Source organism: Lathamus discolor, chromosome 15, assembly GCF_037157495.1.
Source record: "Lathamus discolor isolate bLatDis1 chromosome 15, bLatDis1.hap1, whole genome shotgun sequence".
Lineage (NCBI taxonomy): Eukaryota > Metazoa > Chordata > Aves > Psittaciformes > Psittacidae > Lathamus > Lathamus discolor.
The window spans coordinates 4,105,461-4,123,367 of record NC_088898.1 but is presented as its reverse complement, the minus strand read 5'-3'; the positions used below and the strand labels follow the sequence as shown (position 1 = coordinate 4,123,367).

At 41.0% G+C, this 17,907-nt stretch overlaps 2 protein-coding genes across 5 annotated transcripts in view; both read right to left on the bottom strand.

Moving 5' to 3' along the window:
- The window catches only part of RALGPS1 (Ral GEF with PH domain and SH3 binding motif 1), a 100,822-nt gene extending 83,573 nt beyond the window's left edge, over nucleotides 1-17,249 (bottom strand). The window contains exon 1 of the mRNA XM_065695637.1: nucleotides 17,192-17,249. The gene's annotated coding sequence lies outside the window, so the exon portion shown is untranslated. The remainder of the gene's footprint in view (nucleotides 1-17,191) is intronic.
- ZBTB34 (zinc finger and BTB domain containing 34) lies at nucleotides 1,103-17,280 on the bottom strand. 4 transcript variants are annotated; one of them, XM_065695641.1, is made up of 3 exons: nucleotides 17,192-17,280; nucleotides 9,404-9,526; nucleotides 1,103-8,183 (listed from the first exon to the last, which is right to left on the bottom strand). In XM_065695641.1, the coding sequence occupies exons 2-3, from the start codon at nucleotides 9,442-9,444 to the stop codon at nucleotides 6,662-6,664; spliced, it is 1,563 nt and encodes a 520-aa protein (XP_065551713.1). In that variant the 5' UTR covers nucleotides 9,445-9,526; nucleotides 17,192-17,280; the 3' UTR covers nucleotides 1,103-6,661. The 4 variants fall into 4 exon arrangements, with proteins under 4 accessions (XP_065551713.1, XP_065551715.1, XP_065551716.1 ...); XM_065695643.1 differs by lacking the exon at nucleotides 17,192-17,280 and adding an exon at nucleotides 11,486-11,496; XM_065695644.1 differs by lacking the exon at nucleotides 9,404-9,526.
- Nucleotides 17,281-17,907: the final 627 nt, after the last annotated feature.

The window sequence follows — 17,907 nt, the reverse complement described above, 5'->3', positions numbered from 1 at the left end:
GCCACAGTTTCTCTGAGCCATGTGCATCAGTGCCTCACCACCCTCACAGGGAAGAACTTCTGCCTAAGATCTCAATCTCCCCTCTGCCAATTTAAAGCTGTTCCTTCTTGTCCTGTCACTACAGACCCTTATCAGAAGCCCCTCTCCAGATTCCATGTGAAAGAAATTCTTAGAAACTTGCCCTTCCCCCATCACTCCCAAAAAGTTTAGTATCCTTATGAACAGTATCCAGTCTAAAGGGTAAATTTATCTGGAACTCCGTAACTTAAATTGCACTTGCATAGCACAAACAAAATCCAGCATGTTTGTTTTGCTTGACTAAAGCCAGTCAGCCATATCAAGGAGGAAACTTTCCACTTGCCTTCAAACAGGAATAACCACGAGATACCGGGGCATGTTAGTGATGCTGTGGTGCAGCCCCTTCTGTACACTTGCAAGCTAAAGCAATTTCCACAAGGTGCCCAGTGCTTTGTGACATCTGTGCCACATTCCCTTTGGGGACTATCTGCTGTAAACAAGTCTGTGACATTTATAATGCAGTTGTGGAGGATCATGTCAGCTCACATGGTTCTCAACTCACAAGTCTGCACAGGAAAGAGCTAAAGCTGCCTGTATGACTGCTTTGTGGACAGAAACCTATCATGAAGGAAACACAGCAAGTATTTCCTGAAAGAACTGATGAGCAGCTTGGCTCTAAAAGCTGTGTCAAGTTCCATGGATGCAACCTTGCTGCATCTGATTTCTAACTTGGATGGCTGCCTGACAAGATGGAACAATTCTACCAGCTCAAGCAAAACAAACCAAACCAGATAAGGAGGGGGATGCAAGAAGCAAGTTATATTCTGTTTCCCTGCTCTCCCGGTCAAGCCAACATTACATTTATTCCTCTCCTAGCAGTCATGTCTTCTTTACCCCATTCTACATCATGTTTTCAGTCCATATAAGTAAGGGGATTTGAGCAGATGTTTTGCTGAAATGGTTTATCTTCCTCAGTCTGCCCATACCAACCAACCTCCCACGCCCCAAAACCCCAAGGCCAGTAAAGATAGCTACATCCTTCAGCTGCATTAGCATTAGACAAACACACCCTTTTGCCACCACATGAGTTTAAAACCTATTTAAATTTAATTCAGCTTTATTAGAGAACAAAATCTTTGCTGGCATACATCTCTCACAATAAAATACTAGCAATGGTGACGGTAAATTTTAACCAAATTTAATAGTATCAGCTGTGTTTTCATGAATATAAAGCAAAAATTCCTTCTGCAAAATTCCAGTTCTCCCAGGAAGGGTAAGTCTGTCTCAGCAAATCACTGGTAGTATACAACTTGGTTGAGGATATATTAACTCCTCCAAGAAGCTTCTTGTTACAAAGGCACTTAAAGAGCTGTCAGCAGCCAGCTGCCATGAAGCAAGTTAAGGCTGGGCTATCAGCAGAAAGTAGCTTCAGTTCAAGATCGTGGGCTAGGAGGAGCTGTACCCTTATGCTTGCTGAGGACAGAATTAGCTCTACTCTTACATATGGCATAACATAAAATGCAAATGCTGCTGTCAAAAAGAAACATGACCCCCAGCCCAAGTGACTTGCCTTTGGCTCAGTGCAAGGCAGACTGCCATCACCCAGCCAGGGTTTTGTTTTGCTCTGAGGGCTGGACAAGGGTTTGGAGCACAAAACTCCATCTGTTCAGGACTAAACCAGCAATGCTGGCAAAAAGGAGAAACTTCAGGAGTAGTTTGTCTCTCAGGAGTTGTGATTACTTGTTGGTACATGAGTATTAAACCACAGCTTCTTGTAACACTTCAGGAAAAGCATCTAAAATGCAAGTTCCTTAGTAATTAAATACCTAAATGTAGACACTGACACCATAGATTTGCTCTAGAAGCATTTTAATTTACAAACAGCAATTCCCATTGACTTTATACCATAAAAAAAGCAATTTACAAGCAAGAAACAAATTCATCAGAACAAAATAAAGCAGCACTGAAATATTCATGTCACAAATCTAAAACCAAAGTGAATACAAGAGTAAAATATCATTTGAATAAATATTTTAAAATTCATGCTATAAAATAATCCTTAATGGCAAGTTATTTATTGTTACAGCATCAGCTTAGCTAGCTTCATTTACTTCATATGGTGATGAAGTGTGGAGTTGTGAGGTTACCGGTTTATATTGCAAGATAATGACACCAAGTCAAGTCATTCAAACTGTTCAATTATTTCTCATGAAAAACAACCATACAAATAAAAGTTATTTAAAAATACCATTTTTCAGTCAGAAACAAACACTGTTAAATCGTGCAAGAGCTCTACCTCTAACCAGATACATAACCAGAGGCTTGCAATACAAGCCCAGACGCTGACTTCATGGTGTATATGAATGGGAGAAGACAGCAGTTTCTTGTAGCCACCAGAGCAGGAGTTTCATGAACTAGAAGTGAACCTGCTCTGTTCCTGACACTCAGCTTCACACCCCCTGAAGAAACACAGGACACGGCTCTCAGGCTTACTTGTTTGTTTAGCATTTCTTTTAAAAAATGTAAACTCTCGTAAGTTAATGCTGTCACAGGGATGTGCAAGTAGTTTTATATCTACAATATTAAATACAACTATCCTGGCACTTGTTAAAATATATGTAAAATGCACACAGATTATATAAACTTTGAACATTTTGAATGACTTTACTAAACTTCCGATTCAATCACTGAGTATTATGAAATTTACAATTCATGAAATAAACAGATTCATATAAAGAATTTACATAATTCCCGAAATACTTTCAAATATAAAATTTAATAAATAACCCTGACCAGTCAAAAAGCACCATTCAAGGGAAAAATTCCCTTGGAAAATAGATTAGGTGTTGCATATTTGAGTCCCTTTCAATGGTTTCATGTGAAACCTGTTTAGAAAAATGACAATAAAAGAATCACAGTAAACTAATACAAAAATTCAAATAAGATATATATATATTTAAAGGTAAAGCTCATTCGATCTTTTCCCAGCCCTTGATTTTATTCCTGCTGTTCTTCCCATAAACATATTAAGAGGCCTCATTGTTTCGTCAGAAAGTAAACCAAAGGCTTCAGCATAAAACATGAATTTATGCTTGGGAAGACTGCATTAAGAACTATCAATTTAGGCCTACAGTATATTCTGCTGAACAGTGAACTGACAGTATCCTTTATGCTATTAAAAGATTTCTCACTAAAATAGCTGAGCCAATCTTGAGGCCTTAGTGACCAAACTGAACTTTTAATATACTGTATTTACAAAGCTGTTTTCTAAATGTATTTACAAGTTTAAAAGAAACAATATGGAAGATAACTGATTTAAGAAAACTAAAATAGCTGTTTAAAACCACAAACATTAGCAAAGGTATAAAATCCTTTATTTTCACAGTTTGTCATAATAGGTTAAACATCTAGAGGAAAGGACACTGTCACTGTTTTCACATTTTTCTGTAATTAAAAAGGTAGATTAAGAAGAGACTCAATTATGAACCAGCCTATATAATTTCATGATTTATTTTGCTGTCAAATATTTCTTCACATATTTTTTTGACTTCTGCATTTATTGTAAATGAAATGTGTAACAGCTCTGTGCTAACTTAAAACTGTACAGACACATGACACTGTACAGTACTTCCATCATTTGCTTAAAATAACACAGCATACTCTGTTTTGGTGGACTTGTGAAATGAACTTCAATTACATAATGCTTCATGTTCCATGACAATGTTCATCCTGGCATACCACTATGTGACAAGGCACAATTTAATTGATGTTGCCAGGTTTGAAGTTCGTTTTCTACCAGAGTTACACACTTGGTAAGTGTCAATGTAAATGCTGGATAATGTTTTATGCTCACCTACGTATGCATCCTTTGAAGCACTGCTGGACTTTACAGTACTGTGTTATGGCTTGATAATTATTAACACTGCTAGCAGTGGAAAGGGTAAATGGCGCATCCACAAGAACAGGAGCAAGCAGAACTTGCACTGCTAAATCATGAGTTTGTAGAAAAAGTGATCATTTCCTGCCCCTTAACAGTCCTGTTACAATGTTTTGAACCTGAACCTGTACAATCAAAGTGATGTTGGATTTTTTTTTTGTTTGTTTTTTTTTTTTTTTTTTGTCAGAGACAATTTTGGATAAGTCACTCTTTGGTAAACTCAAACCATTTTAATACATTTACAAATACAAAGAACTAGATTTAAATAATGTTCAGATTGTGACATGGAGAAATTCAAGAAATATAAAATTAGTACCCACATCCTGCTATCCTCAACTCATACTTCCATGGAAAAAGGTCACACCAAAGGCACCACCGCACAGGTCCAAGATAAAGGGTAAAGAATAACTGTACATTTCTTGGATTTTGCATGTCTCAAACTTCATTTGTCAAAACACTTTTTTTTTTTTTTTTTTTTTTTTGCATTTAATTACTTAAAACAAACATTCAGGAAAAAAAAAAAACAGTATCAGAAACACCAACATGTTTTTAAGTGGGTAAACACATAGACTACCTTCCCTAGACACAGACATAGATTTTCCCTTACTGGAAACAAAAGTTCTATTGTTGCTTCAAAGAGAGAAACATCTCCCCACCCTCTGCCTCTGTAGTGAGGCAGATTTTAGGACAAAAGAGGCAAATCCTGTACTCAAATTAAGTGCTCCAGTGGAGCAGGTGGGGCTTAGACTGTAAATCCATATTGAGTGAAATTACTTCTTATTGCAGACTGTCACAATATTAAGAACTAGTGTATTTAATAAAGCTACTGCACAAATATGCCCCAACTTCACAGGAGCCAGAAAGGCTTGACAAGGTAGCAAACCTACCTTTTTGCTTTCCTGTGATTTAGGAATGAGCTTTTCTTTTCTGAATTTCAGGAGTTAAACAGCATGTTCACAGATGGATTTTCAATATTTGCTAAACAAACATTAAGGCCCAATTATACAAAACCTGTATTTTAAAGAAGCACGTGATTAATTCTGTTCATCAGGTAGACTTTTACACAGTAGTGTTTGCCAGTTCATGCTTTTGAGGTCTCTTAGGCTATTACTGTTTTTTTTGTTGGGCTTGTTTGGGGTGGGGATTTTCTGGTTGGTTTGGTGGTGGATTTGGGTATTTTTTTTTCTTTTTTTTTTATTTTTTTCTTTTGTTTAACTGTTACCATTATGCTTCACATTTTATATATTATACTGACCTAAATGACAAAGTTAGCACCATATTAATAAAACACATTTGGTGAAACAAAAAGATTTAGAGTATATTAAAAGTTGTTGGTAGTTCCTTTATGCAGAAAACAACCATGGAAAATAGTAGGGAAGCCATAGCAACTCTGTAATACTCACACATGAAATAACAGACATATTGCTTGAAATTCCCGTAGCGTATTTGTTTTTTTATACAAAAAAAAGTACAAATTCCAAGTGACGACATATCACTTGGAGCTTTAAGTAGGAAGTCAATGTGCACCTGAAAACAGCTCTCTGTGAAGAGACCTATTAAAACACTGCTTGGAAATACTGTAGTTAACAACATCGCTCTCAGGTTTTAACCAACCACAAAGAGTGATGAAGTTAAATTTAGTTACCTGGTATGGTTCTACAGTACGAAATGAAGGTAGATTCTGAGGCCAGTAAAAACACATTTAAAACCACAATGCTACTTTTAGGTTTGCTAATATTTTTTTAAGATATATATATATATAGATATATCTATCTCTATATATATAAAAAGGTCAGCACCACAGGTTGTCCAGCTTGCATTCTAGACAACTAACATAACCCCTCAACAATTTAACCATAATTTAATAGATTTATGGCATTTGGTTTATATATGTTATAAAGCAAAGCTATTAAACCAAGGTAATTCGCTTTGCTCACTTTTGCACACAAAGTAATAGTTGAATAAAATGAAAACCAAACATTCTTTTAAAACCAAAACCATCCTCCCAAAGTCCGAAGTTCTAAATCCTAAGCAGAGAGAAGACCTAGCAGTTGTAAGAGTGGTACATGGTATAAACCTTGACATACTTTTACATTCACCTCAACCAGAATAGGAAAAGTGAAAGCATTTTATATATATAAAGCAAATTTATATATATAAACAGACTAACTACCAAAAACAGTTAGTAAAAGCAAACAGATTTCATCCTGACACACGGAAGGAACCAAAGCTGTAATACTCTCTTCTCTCCCCACTGCTGTGTAACACATTACCAGCAACAGGGCTTTAGAAATAAAATAAGGGAAGATTACAGCTTCTTGGTGTATCCAGCAGAGCTGCCAATCTTTTTCTAATATCTTTCTCCACTGGAATTTGTGTCTTGCCAGATCAACCAGTAGGGACACTTTAGCAGACTCTTTCTATGCTTTCCCCAGCACACTGTCTTTTAGATTTCGAGCATCTTCAAAAGTAAAACAAAACAAAAACAACACCCCCCCCCCCCAACAAAACAACAACCAACCCAGCCTCCTTCAAAAACAAAGAATACTTATGTAGTCTTCTCCAGAAACCATTTCGAACTGATTTCCAGAAGGTCAGGAAAATTAAACGGCTGTTATACTTGTACTGAAGATTACTAAAAGAATAATATATTTTAAAAATACATTAGTAATGTGCTTGTTTGTGTTGCACTAAGAATGTAGTATTTTAATCAGATGCGTTAGACATTGCATGAATTTCCATACTAGAATCCATAGCTTCAGAAGCTGAAGCATCATTATCTACTTTCTGTTCCGCAAATGCTTCTGTTCTGTCTGGAGACTCTACCCTGGTTCTTACTTCTGTTACGCCAGGGTGATTTTTTCGCAAGTGCTGGTTGAGTGTACCCTGGAAAGGAAAACATTTTCCACAGATCTCACAGCGAAAGGGCTTGTCATCTGTGTGACCACGAATATGATACTCAAGTTGGTCCTTGCGGGTGTATTTCTTCCCACAGAACTTGCACACGAAAGGAGTTATTCCCATGTGCAATCGCATGTGTCGATCAAGGCTCCCTTTCTGGTTGAAAGACTTTCCACAGTAGATACAGATCAGCCTCTCATTGTATGGATACCAATGACCTCTTGCGTTTCTTTCCCGTGGACTGTTTTCATATCCTGGGTTACTCACCATGGATTCACTGTCAGCCCCTTGCACCAAGCCCTGAACATCACTGTGCAAGTGACCAGTGGATACCCGTTTCTGGCGTGCGCGACCCCCTCTGAAACAGCTCAGCATTGACCTGGAAGGACTCGTATTGCTCAGGCTTCCGAAGGTTTCCGACATACCTGTAGCCTGTGATGAGGCATGGGAAAACGAATAAACATGTTGTAAGACAGACCCATAGGAACCAACATTTACGGCTACCACTTGCTCTCCATCCACCATTTCAGTATGATATCCATCATCACCAAGCGAAGAGCTATCAGAGCAGCTTGGCCTGTCAGACTTCTCCATTTTTACTTTCACCTCTGCAATCTGACTTTCCCTTACTATCAGGTCTCCTTGCTCATGATCACCTTCAATCTGAATCTCATATTCAGAGATACTCCCACTGCTTCCTCGATCTGAATGCCCTTCTTCTTGCAGACGACTACGTAGAGTTTTGCCTGGAGTAGTTTCCATCCGAAGATCGCTGCCTGCTGTTGACTGTCGCACCTGAGAGCAATAGGGGGGAGATATCTCAATGGGATTGGCAAAGTAACTGCTGTCCTTAACTCCATTGCGATTTTCAGGATTTTCTTCAGCACCAACAGTGACAGAGTCAACATCACCAACACTGATCTTTGAATGAATACTCTCCAGTATCTGTGTGCATTTATCAATGACGCACTGCATCTGTAGAAAGCTAGCTGCAGTTAGAAAACTAACAACATCCTTCAGCTGTAAGGACATCCTTCCAGTGTAACAAAAAGAAAGCAACTGTTCAAAAACATTGGGGTTTTTAATAACTGATATTGATAAGCCACTCATGGTGCTCAGCGCTGAATGGTCACGGAAATACGGAGAACTAGCAGCTAAGACAGCTTTATGGGCTCGAAATGGCTGACCCTGAATATGCACAATTATGTCACATAGCTTCCCTTGCAGGCGGAGCTCGTTTAACTGGCTCAGAACAGTGTTGCTGTACTCGGGCACATCAAACTGAATGAAACTGCTGCTGTCCATTTCTACTGATGTAAAGAGTAATCTGAAAGAAAAATGAGAAGATTTGCAGCTGAAAATGAATGCAGAGTTTTCCATTTAAAAAATAAATGCTTGCACATTTTAAAGTTAAATCACCACATTGATCTCTTTAAGGTGCATTGCAACAAAACAGTTGGTATAAACACTTGTTATAATACAAAAAGTAAGTCTTAATCTACCCGTTTCTTGTATTTCTATAATTTGAATTATCCCTCTGCAACATTCACAATTCAATGCTCATAATCCATCCCAGGCTCCCTGGGACAGTCTATGTCCTCAAAGGAACTCTGTGATTTCACTCTGATTTAACTCCAGGCAAGTGATTTAACTCTAGGCAAGAAGCTTTAGGAGGTGTTCAAGTCAGACACTACATTGACATTTGCATTGTTGAACTGCCCAAGAATGATCTTTGGGAGGTACTTTATGAGGTTTGAAAAACCGGCTAAAGAAAAGCAACAGGGACGTGTGTGTGGGCACGCACACACACAAATACGTTTTAAAAACATTTAAGTCTAGATATGTCAAGGTTATCTCAGAGACGATGAATACACGGCACAGGGACATTTCTGTTTAAACATTTACCTCCTTAGAAATGAAACTGCACAACTACTTAAAAAAGTAAAAATCAATCTTTCAATACACACATCACAAGCCAAGGAAATCCTGGTAAAAGGAAACATTTAAGTATGGACTCAGTTCCAAACTATTTACCCAGTGTGTCAGAGGTTCCCAGATAATACTGCATTTGGGTCAGTCTGCAAGGCAGCATTTGAAGGGAAGGCGCTGGAGCCACCCAGGGACTCTCAACCTTTTTAAATCTCCTTTTGTGATTTTTTTAGACCAACCATGATGTGAATGTTGAAGCTCATCTGACACAGAAGCGATTTCCTAGCTACAATCATCTGACATTTGATCTCTAACCTAGCTCGGAAGCCATGGGTACTCAAACTTGCCTGATACACTGGGAAAGGATGTTCCCAGAGGCTGTAGGGAGATGTATACATTTCAAAACAAGATCTAAAGGATGTTACTAATTTTTCATGGAGTATTATCACAAAAAGGACACACATGCTTGTCCCTCTGAGTGTGTCTCACTGTAGCAGACACCACCCTACATTTCCAAGATTGGACCCCTAATCCAGTGCCCCAAAAATCTTCAGGCTTTTATTGCTATTCTCATTCTTACTAATGCAGAAGTCTAAACACATAATATTGCCATCATACCTGTTTTTCCAACTGCATAAACAGATCTCAACATCATCCATTGACTTCTGACGCAGGAAGCATGTCCAATGTATCACAACATACTAGTGGATATTTTTTTCTATTTATGTCTTATGTTACATGCTGTAATGGGACATATGAACAATTTAAATCAAATGATGAAAATTCAGACACTCTAAGAACAAAATCAATGGATATGAATATGGTAAAAAGCCTAAAAGGAAGAGCTGGAGCTGTATCAGCTACTGTCACTTAAAACTAACATTCATAATCTCCACAAATGGAACTTCTTTTTAAGCAGAGAAACAAGACAGCCAGCTTCCTGACTTAACATTATGTCTGACTTAGAAACAGCCTAAAACTCTCATAGAGCATTCAAAATCAGGTTGTCAGAGTTGCTGAACATATTCTGTAAGATACCAGTGGATCAGAGATTAAAATGGGTAAACCAGACGTCATTTGAGTTTTTACAGTTGTTACGTGAAAGCAGGACAACAGACGATTTGTGTGCTCTTTCATCTGCTGAAGGAAATAAGGACTAGAAGGTGGTTAGCAGAAGCGGTATAATCATAGCTATCTGTACAAAAATACCTTTGGCAGGGCAACAAAGCCACAAAATGATTCAGAGCTTGTGAGCTGATGCAAGTCAGACACAGGTCAGAAATCAAACATTACAACAAACAAACCCCGGCCTAACAGAGGTGTAGTTAAACAGCAACCTCAACTGTGCTCCTGAGCATCCCTGTACATGGTGCAGGGAGCCACGCTCGAGTCCCTACCAGATGCACCCATGCCACTGGGAAGACAAGTTTCAGAAGTCAGGATACACCTTTGTCAAGTTGTTGCTCACCTGACAGGGCAGCAGGCTTCCATATAAACCCAACACAGGCCACTACCTTTAGGTGTGGGGCTTATGAGCTCTGCACAGATGGGACACCAGGACATTCCTGATTAAGTTTCTCTTTCCTAAGCTTGTACATTCATATACTTTTCATATACAGAAAGTGGCCTTCCTCTTTGCCTTATACTCCCCTATGGGCTCTTACTCAGCAAAATGGAGAACAACTTAGTCCTACATAAAATATTAAAATACAAATTGTCACCACTTCCACCAGTCCAGACAGAAGGAATGAATGAAGGACTGGTACCTCAGTAGAAGGCAAATGGACATTTTATGCCTTACCATTGAGAAAAAAAGAAATGTTCTTTTGATAATGGCTTCTTAGTATCTCTAAATGAATTCACGTTCCCGAGGACATGGCCACACACTGAAAATGGACTGTGACCACATCCCAGAGAATGCATGAGAAGCAGAAGAGAGGGACATAAAGAAGAAAGGGATTCATAGTGATCCTTGCATATCACAACTCTTCTAGAACACCCAATTATGTCCATAGGCAGATATATCCACAAGTAATTCTACATCCTTGTTCTCAGATTTGTTTAGTCTTTCTTTTGGGAAACAAAGCAGCTTATTTTCCTTAAAATGTTAGGAGTAAACAGCACAAATCCTGGTAGTGAGTGGGGAAAATGATGGAGCTAAAAGTGTGCAAGTGTGGCTGTCAATGTAAGCAGTAAAAAAACAGAAATAGAGATCAAGGGAATGTACAGTATTGCTCTGAAAGCAAATGGATCAAGTACAGAAAACACAGTCCAAAAAGCAGTGGATAATGAGTTTCTCTACCCCATCTGCTCTTGAAAAAAGAAAGCAAACAAGCCACAGCATGCACTTGTGACTACTTTTCCACCTTAATCTCCTTGGAAGACACATCCTTCCTGTGACCTTGAAAACATCTGTAGAAAGCTGGGGTTAAATGACAAGAATTTAAAACAGCAGCAGCACCTGGCAGAAGAGAAACCCCTTCCTCACTTCCAGCCAGACTCTGAAATCTCTAGTTGAAGCAGTCCAGGAGCTGACAAGGATGCCAGTGAACCCCGCATTCAGGGTTCATTCAGGCAGGATTGCAGCAGGAACAGCGCTGTGATTTTGCTGGGATATTCCAACTTCATTGTATCAATTTGGGAAGGCAAGACCTGAGGAAAAAATCTGGCATTACACATGCCAGAGCAGGCACCACTTACAGTGTTCTATTGACGGATAATAGTTAGAAGAATGATCTTATTTATTCCTCCAATTTTTTAACAGCTTCCTCCAAGTTGAAATGTCTCCCTAAGCTCTTCTCTTGGGGTGAGGAGAGTAGCAGAAAGATACTCTAAAGCACAAATTAGCTTTGGACATATCAGAAGTTCAGAATGAAGACAATTTTATTTGTATTATGCAAATTCAAGCATTTGAAGGGTAGTGAGAACTAAGATAAGTCATAGCAATGTCAGATACTCTCATGGTTAAAAAGTAATGCATTTTGTCTTGCTTTAGCTTCCACCCCTGCCTGCGGCAGAGTGCAAAGTTAGGTTAAAGCCCTGTGAAATGTAAGTCCACCTCTGGGCACTGAGCTATGAACAGGTCCTCTCTCAACCTTCCTGCACAAGCAGATCAAAGTATTTGAGGTTTTTATAGATGTTATATATCCAAGAAATTGGCTAAAGGCTTTCTTGTTTTAAAGCACAGGCCAAAGCTGGACACCAAGTTCACTAAGTCTTAGCAGGGCTCGGTGTTGAGCCTCCTGTCTATTTCTGTAGGAGATGATCCAGTCACACCCAAAAGAATCATATCAATTCTCTTCACGCCTGCATTACATTTATTCATCAGGGTCTGACACAGTAAACATAGACCATAGTATGAATTTACTGGTAGTGGATTGCTGCCCTGTGTCTTCAAACAACAGTGTTCATTGTGGTAACCTGTGAACATGAGAGTGATATGACACACGTTTAACATTTCACATTAGATTTCAAAAGAAACTCACTTTAAAAATTATGTTCTAGAAAAGCTCGTTTCACTTAAAAATCCAAGAATAGATGGTGACAAAATACATTCAGCATTTTAATTTTACTGACATCATACAGTAGCAGCAGGGAAGCATCATATAACTACAACACGAAGCTGTGTGTCTGCCAACGCCGTATTAGTTTCTGCTTCTAATTCTGCACCTGTTTAATTTCATTCACCACTGATGTATGATTTGCTGTTATCATGGACAGGTGAATAATACGAATTCTGCTCATCTGAACTCACACAAAGGTGTGAGAAAAGATCCCCTGCATTTTCTTTAGTTAGCTCAGCAACATCGGTTCCTTGGGGAAAAAACAGACATTACAAGTCACAGCTGTGTCTGAAAACTGAAATACATAGAAAAGTTGAGGATCATAACAAAAATTAAGACTAAAACAAGAAAAGTGCTCCACGACACCAAGAATGGAAACTCCATGCATTACTGCTCAGTATACAGAGAAAAAGCAAGGAAAGAAACAACCATTTGTACAAATCACTACACTCCTCGCTTGCATTTTGGAGCATTGAGTGTTTACTACACCAGCTGTGAAAAGATGTCATTGCAAAAATGTATTCAAGAGAATCTTGACCTAGCAATGTAACTCTTTTGTCTGTGATCAGGAAAGATTTATAGCAAAAATCTTCATCACCCTCACTCCTTTCTGTTTAAATTTGCATTTCAAATTTGCCTTTGTTTTCAGATTACAGCAGCCACAATAATTAACGCTGTACCAAAGGAAAACTACAATCAGGTACTTCACAGTCTAGGGGCATTCTTAAGAGTCCTCTTTAAATAATCTTTGAAATCAGGAAAGAAACTGATCATAGGGCCTTTTGCAAGTTTATACTCATAACAGTGAAGTAGTATATCCTCTTTGAAAAGCCAACATATAGCAGAGTGCCCTTGCATGGCCTTAATGCAGTGTGACACACAGCGCTGCTGCCTTACTGAAAATCTGGCTCTGAAGCACGGTCAGCTTCCCTACAGTGAGGAGACAGATTTTAGTATCACAGGCATTAATAAACAAACAGATAAATAATGTAAAAAGGCAAGCTACTCTCCCAACAACTGAGACAATTTTGTGCAGAACTACAGCATACTTATAATAATACAATATACGCAGTACTATGTAAATATGTAGCATTGGGTTTTGCATAAATTCTTCCTAAATTCAAGCAGCCATTTTCTTCAGAACTCTCCAGCCTTTAGAGATCATGAAGGAAACTAAATTATAGTTATCTCAGGTGAGATGATCAGATTCTGCTATTTTCTATAGATTTAAAAATCAATTGCACTAAAGGTTCTTCCAGAAACACACACGATTATTACTACAAATAGAGCCTTGTGTATTCCCAGCCCATCCATGCAGTCTATTTTGTGCTCTGTACAACACACTGCCAGAGGCATCCTCCTGGTGACAGAAAATATACCTAATGACACACTTCTCAGTGTAATCTATGCACTAAAATCAGAGCCATGCATAGACATCTATATAAAATTAGAACGACTCCTTCCAACCACAGAAAGAATGACTGGGGGAATGTTTCCACTTGGCACTTAAGGGAACACTTGGAGCTTAATGGAAGAGACCTATAAAATAAGTCTTTGTGTACTAACTAGATTTTTCTAAACTTTGACTGCACTACATAGAACTAACATTTAAAAGCTCTTTAACATATTATTTATCAGCTAAGTCATAGCATTCTGGCAAGGAAAAAGCTGTTGAAACCTTACTCTGTCTGAATTTGGTCATCTAGATGTTACCTGATAGCAGTAATTCACAAGCACATGGCTATTAACTAAAACCAAAGAAAACACAAAGCAATAGGCTTTAGGACTGGTGATAAAATTGCAAGTATCTGCCTGACCACATAAAGTAATAGCTTCATCCATTTTCTTTCAAAGCTTCCCTCGAATGGAACATTAAATAAGTACATACTTAGTGCTCAAATCTTTGTCATGTCAAACAACACAGTCTCCTAAATCACTCTTGTTTATACTCTTCTTTTGTGAAGAAGAGTTTTCAGGGAAATCCAAAGCTGAATTTTAGAAGCATTATCAGCCATAGAGGAATAAATCAAACAAGAGTCTTTGCTTAGGTTGATTTGCATTCCTTGTTTTTAAACTCAAATACATTTAAACTTAGACACATTGAAGAGATTGCTACATATAGACATGAAAGTTTGATACCTCAGTATAAGTAAGTGACAATCATGGACTCAGATGGAAGTTTAACAAAGGTGATACGGAGATCCTAAGAGATGCTACAGCACAACAGAACATTCTGTTAACATTTCTGTTGCAGCATGAAACTTCATTTTGTTTGCAGCATCTCCAGTAGGATAACATGCACTTTATTTATGGCATCTTTTATAACTCCAGTGATCTGAAACCCCTTTCCAGCTCAGTTCAACACATTCTGTTAGATTCACCTCTAACAGGTAAATAAAACTGCCAGGATGGTTAAAACCAGCTTGCACAAGCCTGTGTTTCTACATAAACTCCCTGCCCACACTTTTGTTAAGCTCAGCACTATTCTAAAAGGTCTACAGTAAATTCCTGATGCAAAAGCCATACCCCCCCAAAAACCCTACATGAGAACTACGCTACCTTTCTAGTAGTCCAATATCAGAGCAATACACAAGTTGTGGAAATGACCACAATAAATGGCTATGGAAGCAATTAGTTCCTTTCTTAACAAAACAGGATTCAAATCCTCATTCCTCCACTTGTAAACCATTTGCAAATCACTACAATTTTGATTCACAAAGTGTATTATGTTTGGGGAAGTCTGAATTCAGCAAAAAAAAAAGTGGCTGTTGGAATCGAAGGAAATACAGACAGTTCAGCCAACACTTGATATAGTGAATTACCTGTAGTAAGCATACAATAAAAGGTGCATATGTCTTATTATTCATCAGCAACCAGCTTTGAAATGAGTCTGCTTCACTTCTATTTTAGACTAAAATACAGAACCTGTAGCGGAGACTACAGGACAATTTAAAGCCTCAATAAATTCCCTCATAAAAATGCAGGAAACCCCCAGTTTCCTCAGAAACTGAAGCCAGTCAGTACAGGCTGAAATGTAGCTACTAGAAAACTTTGTTCTTGCACAATTTTATCAGTAGGTATCTGAACAATAACAGTGAAAGTCAATGTCATCATCCCTCCTCTGCAGACACAGAGGCAACACTCAAAGTACCAAACATCCGCAGTGAAACCAAGGGTAAAAGTCCTGCGTGCCAGGCAAGGAGCATGGCAGGACGCAGTCCCATCACTTACAGGGGTGAGCAGCACATCAAACCCCTCCACTCCGGGCAGGGGTATTTTTACTAATTCAGCCTTTTGCCTAATAACAACTGAAAAGCGTTAATTTTTACCTCACCAACATTCACAATGTGATGAACAGAAAGCCACTTGAAGGAGGGGGTGATTTTAACAACCAAATGAAAACCAATTAATTTATGTGTGTATATATACACACACGCTAATAATAATGCTACAAACCTAAGCTCAATGCTTAGCATGGTGCAACAGGGGAAATTATTGGAAGTGCAAATTTAGCATTTCATAGAAAGAAAAAAAACCAAACCACTCAAAGCAAAACAAATAAACCAGGAGCCTCTTGTTTGAGCAAATATCCAAAGAAAGCGGTTGTGAAACTGAAGTCCAACCTTCGTCCCTTATTCTCAAATTGTCTTCCTCACAATTGCCTGTATGGAAGTGATTAAAAGAGTAAAAAATGAAACAACTACTGATGCATAAACAAAGCTTCACCCAACAACTGCAACCTCAGTGCAGATCACCTCTACATTTTGGCTCTGGAAGTTACCACAGAAGTGATGTGACAAGACCCTACAAGTGACCATCACAAACTTATTTTGTGCATCAGTTTCATTAGGTACACGTTATATAAAGCTAAACAGCTCCTGTCCACGCTTTGTGAGTACTGACAGCTCTGAGCTGCGGGCTTCCAGAAGTCACTGTCAGTAGGAAGGAACCTCTTTAGCTGACAGCATGAGACTCGAAATACATACACACCCCCAGACCTTTAAGTGGGGTGGGAGAGGTGAGGGGTTTTTTATCTTCCACTATTGCAATAAGTTACGTGCTACCGATGTAATACTTGGTTACTATTATGCATTTAAATCTATCTACTCGTTCTTTTATTTCACCCTGTCCCTCTTCCTTAGACCACAGCTGTCAGGCACCGATGTTTCTTTTAGTCCAGGAAGTACCTGCATTCTCTAGCTACCAGCAGCGTTTTCTGCAGCAGATGTAAAGCAGCTCTGGCAAACACGTTTCATGGTGCTGTCCCAGCCCGTTGCTTCTGACAGGCTCAACACTGTGCAGCTCTCCCCGACCAGGCAACGAGGCACCGGCACATCCCAAGCCCACACGCCGGGAGCTGCCCCAAGCTGCGGTGCAGCTAATCCTGTGCCGTTCCCTTCTGGCAGCCCGGCTCTCCCGTATCAGTGTCTCCCGGACCGCTCGGGCTCCTTCCAAGCTCACGCTCGGCTTCGGTTTACGCTAAAATCAACGCAACTCTGCGCGCACCTGCCGGGGTTTTGACGGGCGCTGACAGGGACCGGGGCTTCCCCCACCGACCAGCGGCGGCCGGGGCGGACGCCGGCCCCGGCCCGCCCCGCTGACAAGAGAGCGCGCCGGAGACACGGACTCGGGTTACGCGGCGCCGGCTCCGGGCGAGGCGAGGCCGGGAGCAGCGCAGCCCCCGCTGACACCGCTCCCAGACGGGCCCCTCGCCGCGCCCCGGCCGCCCGTCCCGCAGCCGCCGCCCCTACGGGGCCTGTCAGTGCGCCGGGACACCCCCCCCAGCACAGCGGCTGCGCCCCACACGGGAGCGCCGCGCCGCGCCGGCCCGCCCGCCGCTCACCCGGAGCTGTCAGCGCCTCTCACATGGCGGGGCCCGGCCCGGCTCCGGCCCGCTGCCACCGCCGCTTCCCGCCCGCTCCCGCAGCTCCTCGCACCCGGAACTGATTCCGCTGGCAGCGCTTCCGCTTCCTGGCGGCGTGCGGCGGGCGGAGCCGCCGGTGTGCGGCCGGGGGAGCGCTTGTGCTGTGAGCGCGGCCGTGCGGGGCAGAGCCCGTCCCGGCGCAGGGGTTGGGGCCGCGAGGGGGGAATGGCAGGAGATGAAAGCGGTGCAGGTCACCGCGGGCGGCTGGGCGCGCCCTGGAAGCGCGCACGGGCTGGAACTGCGCCCCGGAGTGGGGTCTGCGCTCGGGCGAAGCCGGCTGTGTGCGTGCAGAGGGGAGCCGGCACCCGCGGTGAGCTGGTGCCTGCACGGGGCAGCGCAAGGAGTTCGCCTGTGTCCCCCAGCCGCACCCCTCACTCATTGGCGTCCTGCGCGTGGTGGTGGATTCAGTGCTGCACCACACAGCTCATGGTCAGGAGCCTGGTGCCAGGGGGTACCGCCAGAGCACCCACATGGTCCGGCCTTGGCCATCACCTCCGAGGGGTGTCTTTCCCTAGTTACAGAACGGATGGAAGAGGTGTTGATGTGTTACCAGATAAAGGAGCAGACTGGGAGAGCATCCTGACCCGGGGGCACAACAGGCACGGGAATGGCAACTACCTCAGCACCAAAGAAAT

What these genes read in the sequence shown, in the direction of transcription:
- ZBTB34 (XM_065695641.1), bottom strand. Translation starts at nt 9,444, where the DNA reads ATGGATGATGTTGAGATCTGTTTATGCAGTTGGAAAAACAG. An exon ending in TTATGCAGTTGGAAAAACAG is followed by an intron (nt 8,184 to 9,403) that starts GTATGATGGCAA and finishes TTTTTCTTTCAG; the next exon opens with ATTACTCTTTACATCAGTAG.